This window comes from Emydura macquarii, unplaced genomic scaffold, assembly GCF_026122565.2.
Source record: "Emydura macquarii macquarii isolate MOO-44397 ecotype Brisbane River unplaced genomic scaffold, CSIRO-AGI_Emac_v2 contig_3470, whole genome shotgun sequence".
Lineage (NCBI taxonomy): Eukaryota > Metazoa > Chordata > Testudines > Chelidae > Emydura > Emydura macquarii.
In genome coordinates, this window is record NW_027133607.1 from 5,641,813 (window position 1) to 5,655,792 (window position 13,980).

The 13,980-nt window shown below is 53.3% G+C and overlaps 1 protein-coding gene across 1 annotated transcript in view; it reads right to left on the bottom strand.

The window, feature by feature from the left end:
* PLXNA4 (plexin A4) overlaps positions 1 to 13,980 on the bottom strand; it is a 583,803-nt gene that overhangs the window by 44,735 nt on the left and 525,088 nt on the right. The window contains exons 22-24 of the mRNA XM_067534998.1: positions 13,085 to 13,353; positions 8,644 to 8,710; positions 5,523 to 5,669 (exon numbers count right to left, since the gene is read on the bottom strand). Coding sequence (XP_067391099.1) covers positions 5,523 to 5,669; positions 8,644 to 8,710; positions 13,085 to 13,353 — 483 coding nt within the window. The remainder of the gene's footprint in view (positions 1 to 5,522; positions 5,670 to 8,643; positions 8,711 to 13,084; positions 13,354 to 13,980) is intronic.

The window sequence follows — 13,980 nt, forward strand, 5'->3', positions numbered from 1 at the left end:
GTGACATCACTTTCTAGAGAGAACAGCAGGACTTGGCTGTTAGGGATGGGCAACTTGGTCTGGAGATGAACCAGCCCCAAACAGTGTAACCTAGTAGGTGAGGCACATGCCTGAGGTTCATAAACTCCTGAGTTCTAAAACTGGCGGCAATATTGACTCCCGAAGTCCCGTCACTTCTCCTGGTTCTATTTGCAGTAAAGTAATAATTTGAATAAATAAATGAATAATAAAATATTGTATGTAAAAAAGCTCATCCTTCCCCCAGACTAGCACTTCATGGCCAATTGCTACAAACGGCCGCTTCCGGGTGTCATGTACCTGGGATCCTGGGCCTGCTGGGTAGGTTAAGATTGCATAACCAGACCCACATGACAGACCCCATGATTGCCATCCAGACTTAATGCAAGATTCATTAGTGGGGACCAGGTGACTCAGGGAGAGGAAGGATCAGGAGATGTTTCAATAGCATTTCTATCTCATTAACAGAAATCGAATCAGCTCTTCCTTTATTTCATTTTTTAAACAAGCAACTCCAAAACAACATCTATTTATGGGGAAAAAAAACAATTCAGTTGAAACAAGAGAGAGACCAAAAGGAAGGAAAGCCTCATTCATATTCTGCTTCTTTTTAATCTCCATCGTCGGAGCTGATCTCTGTAAATCGGCTAAGATTCCTATCGGGATATATTTGCCAGCTCTTCAGATGTAAGAGGGAAAGCTGATTAACATCAAACAACACACAAGTGAGTGGAAGAGAGCTTTGTTCAGGCTGATGCATAATTACTATCTCTTCTCGCTGGCTGCTTTATATCCACCCGCCTTACTGGATGGAGGGATTTCCTTGGTGAAAAGGATTTCTCTGTTTTTCTTGGGATCTATATTTTTCTCTCCCTTGCCATATTTCTTCAAGCGAGGTCTAGGCACCACTGTACTGGGTGTGGACAAGCACATAGTGAGAAAGTCCCTGCCCTGAACAATTTACAATCTAAACAGGCAAGACAGACAAAGGGCGGGGAAAAGAATGATTATTTCACACATGTGGAACAGAGGCAAAGACAGATTAAGTGAAACCATTTTAAGGCACTTGGAAGAGAGGAAGGTGATCAGGAACAGTCAACACGGATTCACCAAGGGAAAGTCAAGCCTGACCAACCTGATTGTTTTCTATGAAGAAGTGACTGGCTCTGTGGATGTGGGGAAAGCTGTGGATGTGATATACCTTGACTTTAGCAAAGCTTTTGATACGGTCTCTCACAGTACCCTTATCAGCAAGTTAAAGAAGTATGGGTTGGATGAATGGACTATAAAATGGATAGAGAACTGGCTAGAGCATAGGGCTCAATGAGTAGTGATCAATGGCTCCATGTCTAGCTGGCAGCCGGTCACAAGCGGAGTTCCCCAGGGGTCGGTGCTGAGGCCGGTTTTGTTCAACATCTTCATCAATGATCTGGAGGACGGGGTAGATTGCACCCTCAGCAAGTTTGCAGATGACACTAAGCTAGGGGGAGTGGTAGATACCCTGGAAGGTAGCGATAGGATACAGAGTGACCTAGACAAATTGGAGGATTGGGCCAAAAGAAATCTGATGAGGTTCAACAAAGAAAAGTGCAGAGTCCTGCATTTAGGATGGAAGAATCCCATGCACAGCTACAGACTGGGGACCAACGAGCTAGGCAGCAGTTCTGCAGAAAAGGACCTGGGGGTAACAGTGGATAAGAAGCTGGATATGAGGCAGCAGTGTGCCCTGGTTGCCAAGAAGGCTAATAGCATATTGGGCTGCATTAGTAGGAGCATTGCCAGCAGATTGAGGGAAGTGATTATTCCCCTCTATTCAACATTGGTGAGGCCGCATTTGGAGTATTGTGTCCAGTTTGGGGCCCCCCACTACAAAGAGGATGTAGACAAGTTGGAGAGAGTACAGCGGAGGGCAACAAAAATGATTAGGGGGCTGGAGCACAAGACTTATGAGGAGAGGCTGAGGGAACTAGGCTTGTTTAGTCTGCAGAAGAGAAGAATGAGGGGGGATTTGATAGCAGCCTTTAACTACCTGAAAGAGGGTCCCAGGGAGGATGGAGCTAAGCTGTCCTCAGTGGTGGCAGATGACAGAACAAGGAGCAATGGTCTCAAGTTGTAGTGGGAGAGGTCTAGGACATTAGGAGGTCTTGGACATTAGGAAAAAGTTTTTCACTAGGAGGGTGGTGAAGCACTGGAATGGGTTACCTAGGGAGGTGGTGGAATCTCCATCTTTAGAGGTTTTTAAGCTGTGGCTTGACAAAGCCCTGGCTGGGATGATTTAGCTGAGGTTAGTCCTGCTTTGAGCAGGGGTTGGACTAGATGACCTCCTGAGGTCCCTTCCAACTCTATGATTCTATGATTCTATGACCAGGCCAAGGCCACGCATGATGTTGGGGCAGAGACTGAACCTGTGTTCTCCTGAGTCCAAGGCCTTGATCCCAAGAGCATCCTTCCTCTTGGCTGATACCCATCAGCACTTTAATAAAGCTACTTATCTCTCTTTTCTATTCCCTCACTCTCCGTTTCCTGCAACCCCTTTTCTCTGAACATCAAAGGGCAGCCTGAGGAATTTGGGTTGGGTTTCCCCTTGCATTCCCATTTCACTTGGGATGCACAAACAGGGAAATATCAAGTGGAAGTAGACAGGTGGTATTAACTCTGTATACAGCACTAGAATCAACGTTACTGGAGCCCCAGTTCTGGTTTCCCCACTTCAAAAAGGATGAAGACCAATTAGAAAAGATACAGAAAAGAGCTACAAGAATACTTTGAGGTCTGGAAAACCTGCTTTCTATTGGAGAGACTTAAGAAGTTCAGTCTATTTAGTTTAGCATGAAGGGATATAAACCCTCATGCTTCAGGGCATAACCCAACCACTATCAAGGGTCAGGAGGAAACTCCATGGCGGTAGGTTAACCCATAACTACCTTCTGTAGGATTTCTGGCACCTTCTTCAGAAGTAGCTGCTACTAGCCAATGTCAGAGACAGTATACTGGGCTAGATGGAAGTTGGGTCCATTATGGCAATTCCAATGTGTTCCTGTGAAATAACTGTGCTATCGCACAGATCACAGTATGGCAACTTAGAGCAACTATTGAATATTTCATGGATGTTCTTGAGATGATAATGATCAATGATGGTTGGAAAAGTTAACAGAATTTTTCCAGACCTCAGCAATGCTTCTGGTTAGGGCTGGTTTGAGTTTTAGGTTCCAGATTCCAGGATGTTCTTATGTGATTTGAACCAGCTGATTCGCCTGTCCTTAACCCTTTAACTCCTATGCACCACTTAGGCATCGTATTGGGAGCTGCTCAAAAATCAAAGGTGTCACTGACCTGAGTGTGTTTCTACATCAGGGAAATGATCTGCCACTGACAATGGATGTCAAAGACGGGGTCAGCCCAGCTACCCTTCAACGGCTTGACCATTAGTGTATGCAGGGCATCAGTCTGCTGAAACTTTTGGTCACACACAGCTGACCTTCCTGGGCAGGCCTGCAGTTCCTCACCCTTGCCCATGTCTGCCCTCTTCACTTCCCATCCCTGACATCACATGGCTTCTCCCACGGCAGGGCTGCTGGGCACAGCTGCAGCTCCTGTGTCAGCCACCTCCCGGGGTCCCCCACCCCCCATGTGTGTTGTCCCTGGGCACTATAGTCTTCCAGCTCCCTACTCCCATTTCCCCATATTTGGTTCCTCTCCTCTACCGCTCGTGTCCTGCCCCTTTGCTCCAGCTCCCCCCCCAGCTGCCACGGTCCTTCTGCCTTTATCTCCACTGACTCTTCCAGAGTGGGAGGGCTAACTGACAGCAGGAGCAGCTAGCTCCTCATCATACAGAAGAGCTGGAACTCTTTCCCTGTCCTCTTCTCCCTAACACACCCCTTGCACGAGCTATGAACTAGCCAGGCAGTAACTCCCTTGTCGCTAAACGAATGAGGACACCTCATCCTCCTTGCAAATCCCACCCGCACGTCCTAACCTTCATCTGGAGCAGGAGGGGCCAGGATGGGATGAGGCATCAAGTGTAAAAACACACAGACAGATGGAGAGAGGAAGAGGAATTCCCCCCCCCCCGTCAATATGTCCTATGCCAGTGGAACATGCTGAACAGCTGATGCGGTGCTTTCCTCAGACGGGTTCGCCGCAGCAGCCACGCTGCCCTCGGCTGCCCAGCGTGGGAGCGAGCTGGGCCTGGGACGGGGGAGGGCAGAGAAGAGAGTGGCAGAGGGAAGCTGTGCCCATGCAGAGGGGGCAGGGCGGAGGGCACCGCTGCTCCCTACTAAGCACAGCTTTAGCATCAGCAAAATGCCAGTCGTGCTTAGATGCCCTCCCGGGGCGAAGCACTGTGAGATCTCCAGGCAGAAGCACCCAAGGGTCTGGGGCGGGCTGGTTAGCACGGCTGCTGAGAGGGAGGGTCGGCTGCAGGGGCAGGACGGTCCAGGGCCAGAGAAGAGAGGGACTCAGTGGCGCAGCTGAGGAAGGGGAGGGAGGAGCTGCAGGCAGCAGATGGGTGAGAAGCAGACCTGCGCCCACTGCCAGAGGGTTGCGGTTGGAGGGAGAGGGCCGGGAAGGAGGCGGGTAGAAGCTCAGAGGAGTGGGGAGGAAGGCCCCACAGAGGTTTGATATATCAGGGCAGTCCTGCACTGGATTCAGAGGTGCGTAGGATGCTGTGAGCCCGGCTATGGGGGTGGGGGTGACGGAAGCCTGCTCCCTGGAGTGACAGAGCAAGCCACCCCCAGCCATTCACTTCTCGTGTACAATATTTCCCCATCCCTCCCCCCGCAGCAGAACCGGCCAAGGCGGGACGCAGAAAGCGTCCTGCGAGCTCCGTTTGCAAGCTCATTCCGCCGGGCTGCAAGCACAGGCAGCCCCCGGCGTTCTTCACAACCTGGCCCCTGCTGTCTTCGCAGGAAACGAGCTCTTTGGGTTTGGGGGTGGCTGTCAGCGTAACGCTGGCCTTTGTGGAGTCGGTGCAGAAGGGACGCGCCCGTTGGACTGACAGCACCCGGAGAGTACCAAGGGGCTCAGCCAGCACATGCCATGCCGAACCAGCAGCCCTCGCCCTGCCCTGTAGGTCAGCTCTCAGGACCGATGGCTCCCTACCAGGCAGGCTGGACCGAGGGAAAGTCCTGGTCTAAGTCTCTTCACACACATGCCCCTGCGTGATTCACAGTCAGGCCCACCCACCGTCTGCCAACTCTCCCCGCGCACCAGGCCTCCTAGTCCCTGCCTGTGATTGGCCTTGAATCTTCCTGGCTTGCAATGAGGGCGAGCGGCATCAGGCTGGGCCATCGCCACTGGGGTGCGGAGCTACGCTTGGCCTGGGGGACAGGCCAGGGGAACTCGCCTGGAATGGCAATCCCTGCGAACACGGCTTGCAAGCGGATGTGGAGCATTCGGAGACATTGTGCCGGCCTGGGGGAAGCCTGGCCATTAACCCTTCAGGAAGACACTTTAGCCTGGAGACCACAGGGGCTCTTGTAGGCTCCCTTGGCCTAAGCACTCACCAGTGTCTTGTAGTCAATCTGCTGCCGGATGAGCTTGTCCTCGCTCAGCGAATAGCGCGCTTCCCCAGTGATGGAGTCAATGGGGCCCTTTTCCATCTGCTGTTTGATGGCGCAGAAGAGAGAGAACAGTGGCTCGCCAGCGCATTCCTGCACAGAGACACGAGGGAGGAAAACCAGGTGATGTCAGATGCTGCAGGTCATCGGGTGCTACCTGCCGAGAGCTCACTTCTGCCAGCCCTCGCCTGCCAAACCCCCTCCAACCCGCCCAGGAGCCGCACAGCTCCAGACCTTGCTCTTGTGAACACCAACAAGCCGAGCTCCACCCATCGCAGGCTAGGACATCCACTGACTGAGACCCAGGCAGTGATGGTGCATTAGGGCTCTCCTAGGCAGTGAGCAGCAGACGTGAAAGCCTGAAGTGCCGGTACTGGTCAGCATAGCAGTGACCGGGAAGCAGGGCCTCAGCCTCCCTGTTCCAACCTGCCGGGTGGACCCTGCCAGCTGCATGGAGTGACTCTGCAATCCAGCCCCGGTTAGTAACTCCTGAGAGTTCTCCAGGGTGGGCATGGGCACCGCTTGATTAAAGCAAAGCTTCCTGGTCCCTGGATTTCTCAGGAGACTGGGCAGGGGATACACAGAGCCTTTGGCCTCCAGTGAGGGGGTCCCTCCCTGCTCAGCAGGCCAAAGACTGACCAGGCAGAGACTGGGCTGTGTCTCTCGGGTGCATAGGGACAGGGCTTCTGTCTCCAGGGCTGTCAACCAGGGCTCCCCCCAGCACTAAGATCAGCGGGCGGATGGGAGAGAATCTACCTGCACATGCAGGATCCAATCTTGTTAAGAGCCCTGATGCAAGACAAAGGATGTTACCAGCAGGTAACCAGCAGCTCCCTGGCAGTCAGGGACAGGACAGCCCCACACTGGCCGTTGGTCCGGGTCCGTACTGGCCAGGAGCTGCCCTTGGACAGCCTGAACAAATCCCCGTGGAGCTGGAGGCAGAATGTGCTGGGATTGGGTGGCTGGGTCCTGCCCCCTCGGCGTCCCGGAGAGCCCCTGAGTGCTGGGGCACCTAATGGTGCTCCGGCAGCAACCCCCAAAGCTCAGTGGGGAGCTGCGCTGACGGGCTCCAGACAGAGGGTCTGTGGGTCCCCATCAGTGCAGTCGTCTATGGCAGCCACCCCCTGCAGGCTAGTGCAGAGAGCCCACCCTGGAGCAGCACCGGCCCAGCCTTCAATGGGGGCTGCCTCCCATCTGGCTTTGGTGCTGCACTGCTGGCCCTTGGTCCAGGGGACCTCGAGCCCCCTCCCTCTCGGCTCCTCCTGCTCTCCTCTTCTCTCCATTCCCCGTCCTCACCCACCCCTTTCCCATTCATCACCGGCTCCTCCTCTGGCTTCTCCCCTCCCGCCCTCTTTTGCCTTCCGCATTTATAACGCTCCTCCCTTACCCTTAACGCACTGCTCCACTGCTCCCTCTCTTCCCTCACTCTCCTCCCCTCCCTCCCCCCTTCTACCTTCCCTGCACTGCTTCCCCTCCCTTCCTTCCTCCCCACACTTTCCCTGCACTCCTTCCCGTCCCCTCTGGCAGTCTGTCCCAAATCAAAGAGCGAGGTCATTTTCCTCTGGTGTAAATCCAGGAGAAAACAAGTTCATAATCTGAAGCCAAGTGGCCCCTTTCTCAGCTCCTACACCGACCTGTCTGCCGCTTCATTAGCTTATCTGCCTGCAGCATATTGCTCCTGTGTGCCTGTCTAGTGCCCTTTTCAGGCCGGTGTTTAGGCTAAGGCAGGACAAGAAGCTGCGAGGGGGGGAATGTCTCTTATACAAGCAGAGCGTTAGCGAGTCACCTCCTTCTAGCCCCTCCTTTCAGCTGAAAATGGGAATCTGATGTTAGGAGTCACCGTAGGGACCTTCCAAACTTTCCTGCTAGGAGAGGTTGTGCCTGGGACTGGCTGGCAGGCTCAGGGGACTGGCACTGGGATACAGAGCCTTTCACCTCCAGCGGGCCGGTTCCCATCCTGCCCAGGAGCGGCTGGAAGGCTGAGCTGTCTGACAGCCTTTTATGGAGCCGGGGTATGTGCTAGAAAGCTCAGGTCCATGTCTGAAGTTCAGGTGGGTCTGTCTCTAGGATGGTGGCCCAGGTGAGGCCCGGTGGGCTCTCAGCTTGCTTCCACGTGAGCAGAAGGCAACATCATAATTAGTGCCTCTGCTGGCAATCTCAGCACGAGAGCCATGGACACCATAGCATCTCCTCCCTCGTGAGTTCAGTGCAGGTGTTTGGACACGGAAATCCTTGACTACTCACACAGCACACAAGGTTCCCCTGAACACCCCTGTCCAGGTGCATCAACCCTGCTCAGGAGGAAACTCGGTTAGGGGTGGGAGTGAAGTTCACGCTCCATGGCGCATTCATTCCTGACAAGTCTACAGGCGAGGGTGTGGACAACTAGACAGAGAACCAGACTGAGAACCGCCTACTCCTCCCACCTCAACCAGCTGTCAGGAATGGCTTTCAGTCTGGGCTGTGCTCTGGACTAGAAGGGGAGGCTCCAGGCAATCATGGATGCAGCAGATGCCCCTGCTGCCCTTTGGAAGGGTCTAAGCCCAGGGGGAAGAAGGTCTGGTGAGGAGCCTTGTATAGGAGTTACCAAACAAACCATGGCAGCTGCTCGTTATCTGTCCCGGCACTGTGCTTCAGCTGGGCCAATTTTCTGCTGTCTTTGAAACCCAGGACAAGGTAAGGCCTTCACGTCACCACCCACTGTACACAGAAGGTCCCACCAATGAGGACTCTGAACAGCCTGGTAGCACACCGCCTGAGCTTTCTGCTGCAATGTGCTCCTTCACCGGCTCACTGGGTCCCCATCCTTGCAGAAACACTCCCCCAGGACCCATCTCTTGTACACTGCCGACATGCCAGCCAGCTGCTTTGACCAGCGTTCCCTCCTCCTGACCTCCCCTTGTTCCCACCCACTCTCACCCCCTTCCTGCTGCCCCTTTCCTGCAGCATTCGGAAATAACTGACTTAGCGCATGACTTCCTTCCTTTGCCGGGTGTCTGGCCACCACCACAACCGAATCATCCATGAGTGACGTGGTCTAATGGCCAGGTGTGCTGCCTCCTCTTACCTTGAGGAACTTGTACAGCAGGAAGGTGAACCAGTTAGTGAGCATCTTCTCTGCCACAGACTCCGTCCTAGAATCAGCCCCAGAAGAAAAAGAGAATGGGAGATGGGTTAGTCACGCGGATCAGACGGAAGGAGCTTTCTCCTGAGTGTAAGAGGTGTCTGAGCAGGTCAGGGCCATGCACAGGATCGCACAGGGGTGGCAACAGTTTGCTGTCCCTTTACTGAAGCAAAGTGCAGAGCATTGGTTATTACCGGGGATGAGCAAACAAGATCAGATTAAATCAAAAGCAACTGGAACCTTTCCCCACCCACCAAACTAACTCCAAATCTTTAGTTGGACGTTTGGAAAAGTCTGCATTAACTTCCCTCCCCCGCACCCTCTATGCCCTGCACTTTCTGGCTCGGATTGAAGCTGCCTACACATTGCATGAGAAGGTGGTATTCCAGACACATAGCAGGATCTCCTGCAAATGTCCAATTGGGAGGGCTCCAGGGGCCAAGTGCCCCTCTTGTGTAGCTCCAGGAAAGTCACCGTCTGTGTTGTCCATGAGATTCTGATTACCCAGCAGGAGGAAGGAGAGTCCAGTGGTTAGAGCACTAGCACGGGACTTGGGAGGCCGGGGTTCAATCCTGCGTCACCACAGACTAGCTGTGAGACTTTGGGCAAGTCACTTCGCTGCTCGGTGCTTCTAATCCCCATCTGTACAGCGGGGCTCCAGCACTGCCCGGCCTCTAGGGCCTCTGAGCACAAATCCAATAAAGATTGTGAGGCGCTCAGACATTACAGTGATGGGCGCCAAATACATACCTAAGCTAGACAGATCCAAACCAGTGGAGGAAATTCACCTGTCGCTGATTATCAGGGCAGCTGTTGGATCTATTGACTGTTGCAGGCAATAAAAGGGCTCTTCAGAACTGGGATGTAAGTCCTGAAGCCCTCATGTTGTTACTGTTCAGTCCACACCCAAGCAGAACCCACGCTGACTCTTCAGTGGGAGCTCTGAATCAAAGCCTGAAGGCCAGATTCTGATGCCAGTTACACCGGCATGAACCCAGAGTAATTGCAACACAGTCAATAGCGCTCATCTGGGTCTCTGTATGGCTCCTTTCTAATGCCCTTGTTAGGGCACCCAGGCTAGCTGAACCAACAGAATTTCCTGGTCTCTACTGATGCTGCCTCTTTGCTCTTGGGTTCCTGGCTGCTCCGACTTAAAGACTTGTCAGTTTCATTTGGTTTCCAGCTAGTTTTGCTTCCAGCTTCTCATGCATAAGCATGACGCTCCGGGTCTGGATGGCAAACATTGCATGGGCGTGGGTTTGTATTCTCATTATTGTGTCATTGTGTTCTGGGAGCAGCCTCCACCCAGAGAGCAACCCCAAGACATCTCTTCCCCGAAGAGCTTGTTTTAGATTTAACACGGTTTCCGTTAGAATTTCTCCATTCCCATGGACACCACTCGACTGGTCAGGGGCTGGTGAAAGCAGAACCTAAATTCCAGGTCCTGTCTGACCTGACCATGTCCCTTTCAAAATGAAACCCCTCCTGTATTATGCAGCAGGTGAGCCGATAACAAGCCCTTGCCAGCCTCAGAGTCTAGTTTGGAACTTCCTAGAGTCTTTCTGTATTTCCTTTCCAGGTGGCTGTGTATGCAGATTTCCCCCCTTTCTAATCAGCCTGCTCTGGCCACCCACTTCGTTCAGTGATCGCCCCCAGCCTGTTGGTTGGTTGCTGCATCCCACATGGCCCAAGATTGCAGAACGTGATGCAGCCTGGTGCTCACATGACCCGTATTCGTAGCACATCCCGAACCCTGACGCTCCCTGAGTTTCACACGACCCGCTGTTGCAGCACAAAGATGGCCTGATGCTCACAGTGCATCCTGTGGCCTGGTGCTTTGGGAATGTCCCACAGCACAGAGCTTGTGGCATGACACAATGCCCACACGGCACCACATGGCCGGATAATACCGAGTGCTGTGCACCCTGGGGCCATGCCCATTCCGCACTCTATGGCCCGGCCCAGAACCCTGATGCTCACAGCATGTCACAAATCCAATCCCACAGTGATAAAGAAAACCGAATGTCATGTCGGCTCTTAGCTCTGGGGACCCTGATACCTCTTTATTCAGTTATGGATCTAGCATCTGCAGGACCGTCCGAGAGATCCTGCAATGGGATTTTATCTCAGCTAGCACCAGACAGAAAACCCTCTCCTATGTCTCCTTCCTTTTGGCAGACATGCTGACCCAGGGAGGGATTCAGGCTTGCCTGCGGAGGCTCTGTGGGGCAGAAGGGGTTAAGCAGGAAGCTGACTGGCCCCCATCATGGCCCTTGAGGCTAGCAACAACCTCATTAGAATTCCAAAGCAGAAAGCCGCCCCGGGCGGGCGTTCATGTTCAGTTGTAACATCAGAGGGCTCTGCTCCAGCGCTGCCCAGTGGGGAACCTCCATTTACGGAGAACAAGCGCCTCGCTGACCTCTGCCCGCGCGCTCCTGTCTTGTGCTGAGAAGGCAGCTTCTCCATGCGCAAGTGCCACTGGCAGGGGACTGGTGCAATTTCGGAGGAGGAGGATGGGGCAATGGAAACAGGTGGAGAGAGAAGCTGAGGGGGGTCGGCGAGAGGGAAGGAAAGAGAAGCAGCCACAAAGGGAGGAGAGGGAAGGAGGAGTGGGGAGAAGAGAGGGCGGCTGGAGGCAGCGAGATAGTAAAGTGAGAGCAGGAGATGCGCGGATACCAGAGAGGCCTGCGGAAGGGGGATGGCTGGTGGGAATTTTGCCGGCAAAGATGCAAGCCTAGAATGATGCCAGCAGGTAGTTACTTGACAGGAGTAAAATGCAATAAAAAGGAGATCCGCTTTGTGCTCCTGGCTCCCTGCTTAGCGGCCTCCAACGCCGAGAGACGGCTGCAGTTGCTCTCTGTTCCATGGATCCTGCGCGATGGACGCTGTGTGGCACGTAGAGCCGCTCCTCTGCCTGAGCCACTCACACCGTCATTAACAGCACGTTCAAACTACCCTGAGGACCAATTTCTGTCAGTTGGCGTTGGTGTAAATCCAAAGTCACTCCATTGAGGACAATGGGGTTATTCTGGATTTACATCAGTTTCACTGAGAGCAGAGGAAGACCTGGAGCGTCTGGTTTGTACTGGGAAAATCAGGAAGGTTCAGGCAGGTTCATCCCACTGTCCAGAGCTACGGGAGGGGACTAGTTGAGAGTGATCATGCCCAGGCAAAAGGGGTGAGCAATAGCTGAAGACAGCACAGCGGATTTATCACTGAGGACTTCCACGCATTGCCATATTAAACAGGCACTTCGACTCCTGATCTGGCCAGCAGGAGCCAGCCCAACCTGCTGCCCCAGGCCAGTCACTTTGGTGTGCTCAGTCTGCTCTGCTTCCAGGCTTCAGGTGGAGGCAGAAACACTGCAAGGAAAGCCTCTGGGTGTAGTGGGTCCAGCTTGGACCATACCCAGCAGTTTGGGGGACCCTCCTTGTGAGGCTTCTATCAGACCCACAGCCGTCACTCTGCCGCTCATTGGGGCCACTCAGGACTTGGCAGGGACAGAATTTGCATCTTGTGCTCCTAAAGTCAGTGTTTGAATGGAGATGGAGACCCATGGAGCCCTGTCACTGGGGCTGGAAGAAACTCTCCATTTGCTCATATTGGAATAGGGGCTGTGACACACAGTTGAGCAGTTCTGGTGTTGGGCAGTGGTGCACATACACTAACCTAGGGCTTGTCAAATGTCTGGCTCGTGAGTGGTCTATGTGGCCTGCGTGACGTACATAGATTATCCGGCTTTCATTTAAAAAAATAAAGTAGGTTTTTAGCTCTTCTGACTGCAGAAACAACCTTTGGGATGTGACCTGTGTATAAGCAGAGCAGCAAGGACTGCCTGAGTCTGCAAGCAGCCTGAAACAATGACTCAGGGCGGGAATTCCCTGTGCCCCAGGTAATCTGATTAGCAGGTCAACTTCAAAGCTCACAACATTAACTATTTAATCACTGATTATTTTAGTGCCTAGGAATGAACAAGAGTGAAGCCCACTGACAAGTGGGAGCTGCTGCTGGGAAGGAAATTCAGGAGAGTAACAAAGAGAGGATGGAGGAGGATGAGAAACAAGGGCAGGAATGGCAGTGGCCTACAGAATAGCTGATCTTCTTCCTGGGAGATCCTGAATGGAGCCGTAAGGCACTGAATCGACAGGACCGAATAACTCAACATTTAGTTACTCCATAAAAGCTGGCACTGACTGGTGCATCGGGGGATCTACTGTACGTTGGTGGACTGCGCTGTCCTGAATTTATACCCCCATCCATGGACTGCAGCTGACGAGAATCTTGCCCTTTGTGCCGAATGAGCCTGGCTCTCCTGACCTGGCCACAAAGGGCAGCAGTGTGCATGCACTCACCAGGAGATGCTTCGCGCCCACTGGTGACTCACCTCCTCAGCAGCAGCTTGGGATGGTTTTTGCTCTCCAAGTTCTTGTCAATGAGGTCGGCCAGGAGCTGCTTGAGGACATCAGTGGCATACTCCAGCTTGCTCTGCAGCACGGTCATGATGAGCGAGGCCACGTTGCCACGATCCCGCATGGAGAAGCTGCGCTGGGACTCCAGGGTGCGGATGAAGGACAGCAGGAACACCTTGTTGTTGATGAGCTGGGCAAAGAGCTTCAGACCCTTCTCTACCCGCTCCTGACGATAGCCAGGGACCTGGTGAGAAGAGAAATATGGCTCCCTTCAGATTCAAACCACTAACTCTTCCCCCGCCAGCCTGTGCCTCAAGGAATGGGGCTTGCTGTGCAAAGCAATGATTTCATGTAACGAGGGGCCATATATGCCAGCTCCCACCTACCCACTCCTGCCCAGCACCCCACACCATTGCCACCCGGCTCGTGCCAACTGTGACACTCAGAATCGCTGTATTCACACCCAACACACAAATCATCTCTGTACAAAATATGCCTTGCGAGGTATCATTTGAAAGCCAATAACTCATTGATCATTAATAGTCTTGCACGATGTATGTACAGGATGGGTGTTAAGAGTTATGAATAGATGCTGAAATGATAACTAAAGTGTGCATGACCCAGCTATGGCGGGGAGGCTGGTAAACACGTCTACACAAGACAAAGGAATGTGCGTTTACCTCAGCTGACTTGTGTAAGGGGACTGATGGCCCATTACTGAAACTCAGTGGGGGTTTTTGGTTGGCATCTCCCAGTACCAAAGGGAGAGGGGAAGGGACAGGCCAATGAGGGAGCCAAGAGGCCGGGGGTCCTGTCCTCCGTGAGAGCTGGAGCTGACTGGGTGGAGCAGGGATGAGCTAAGGACAGAGCA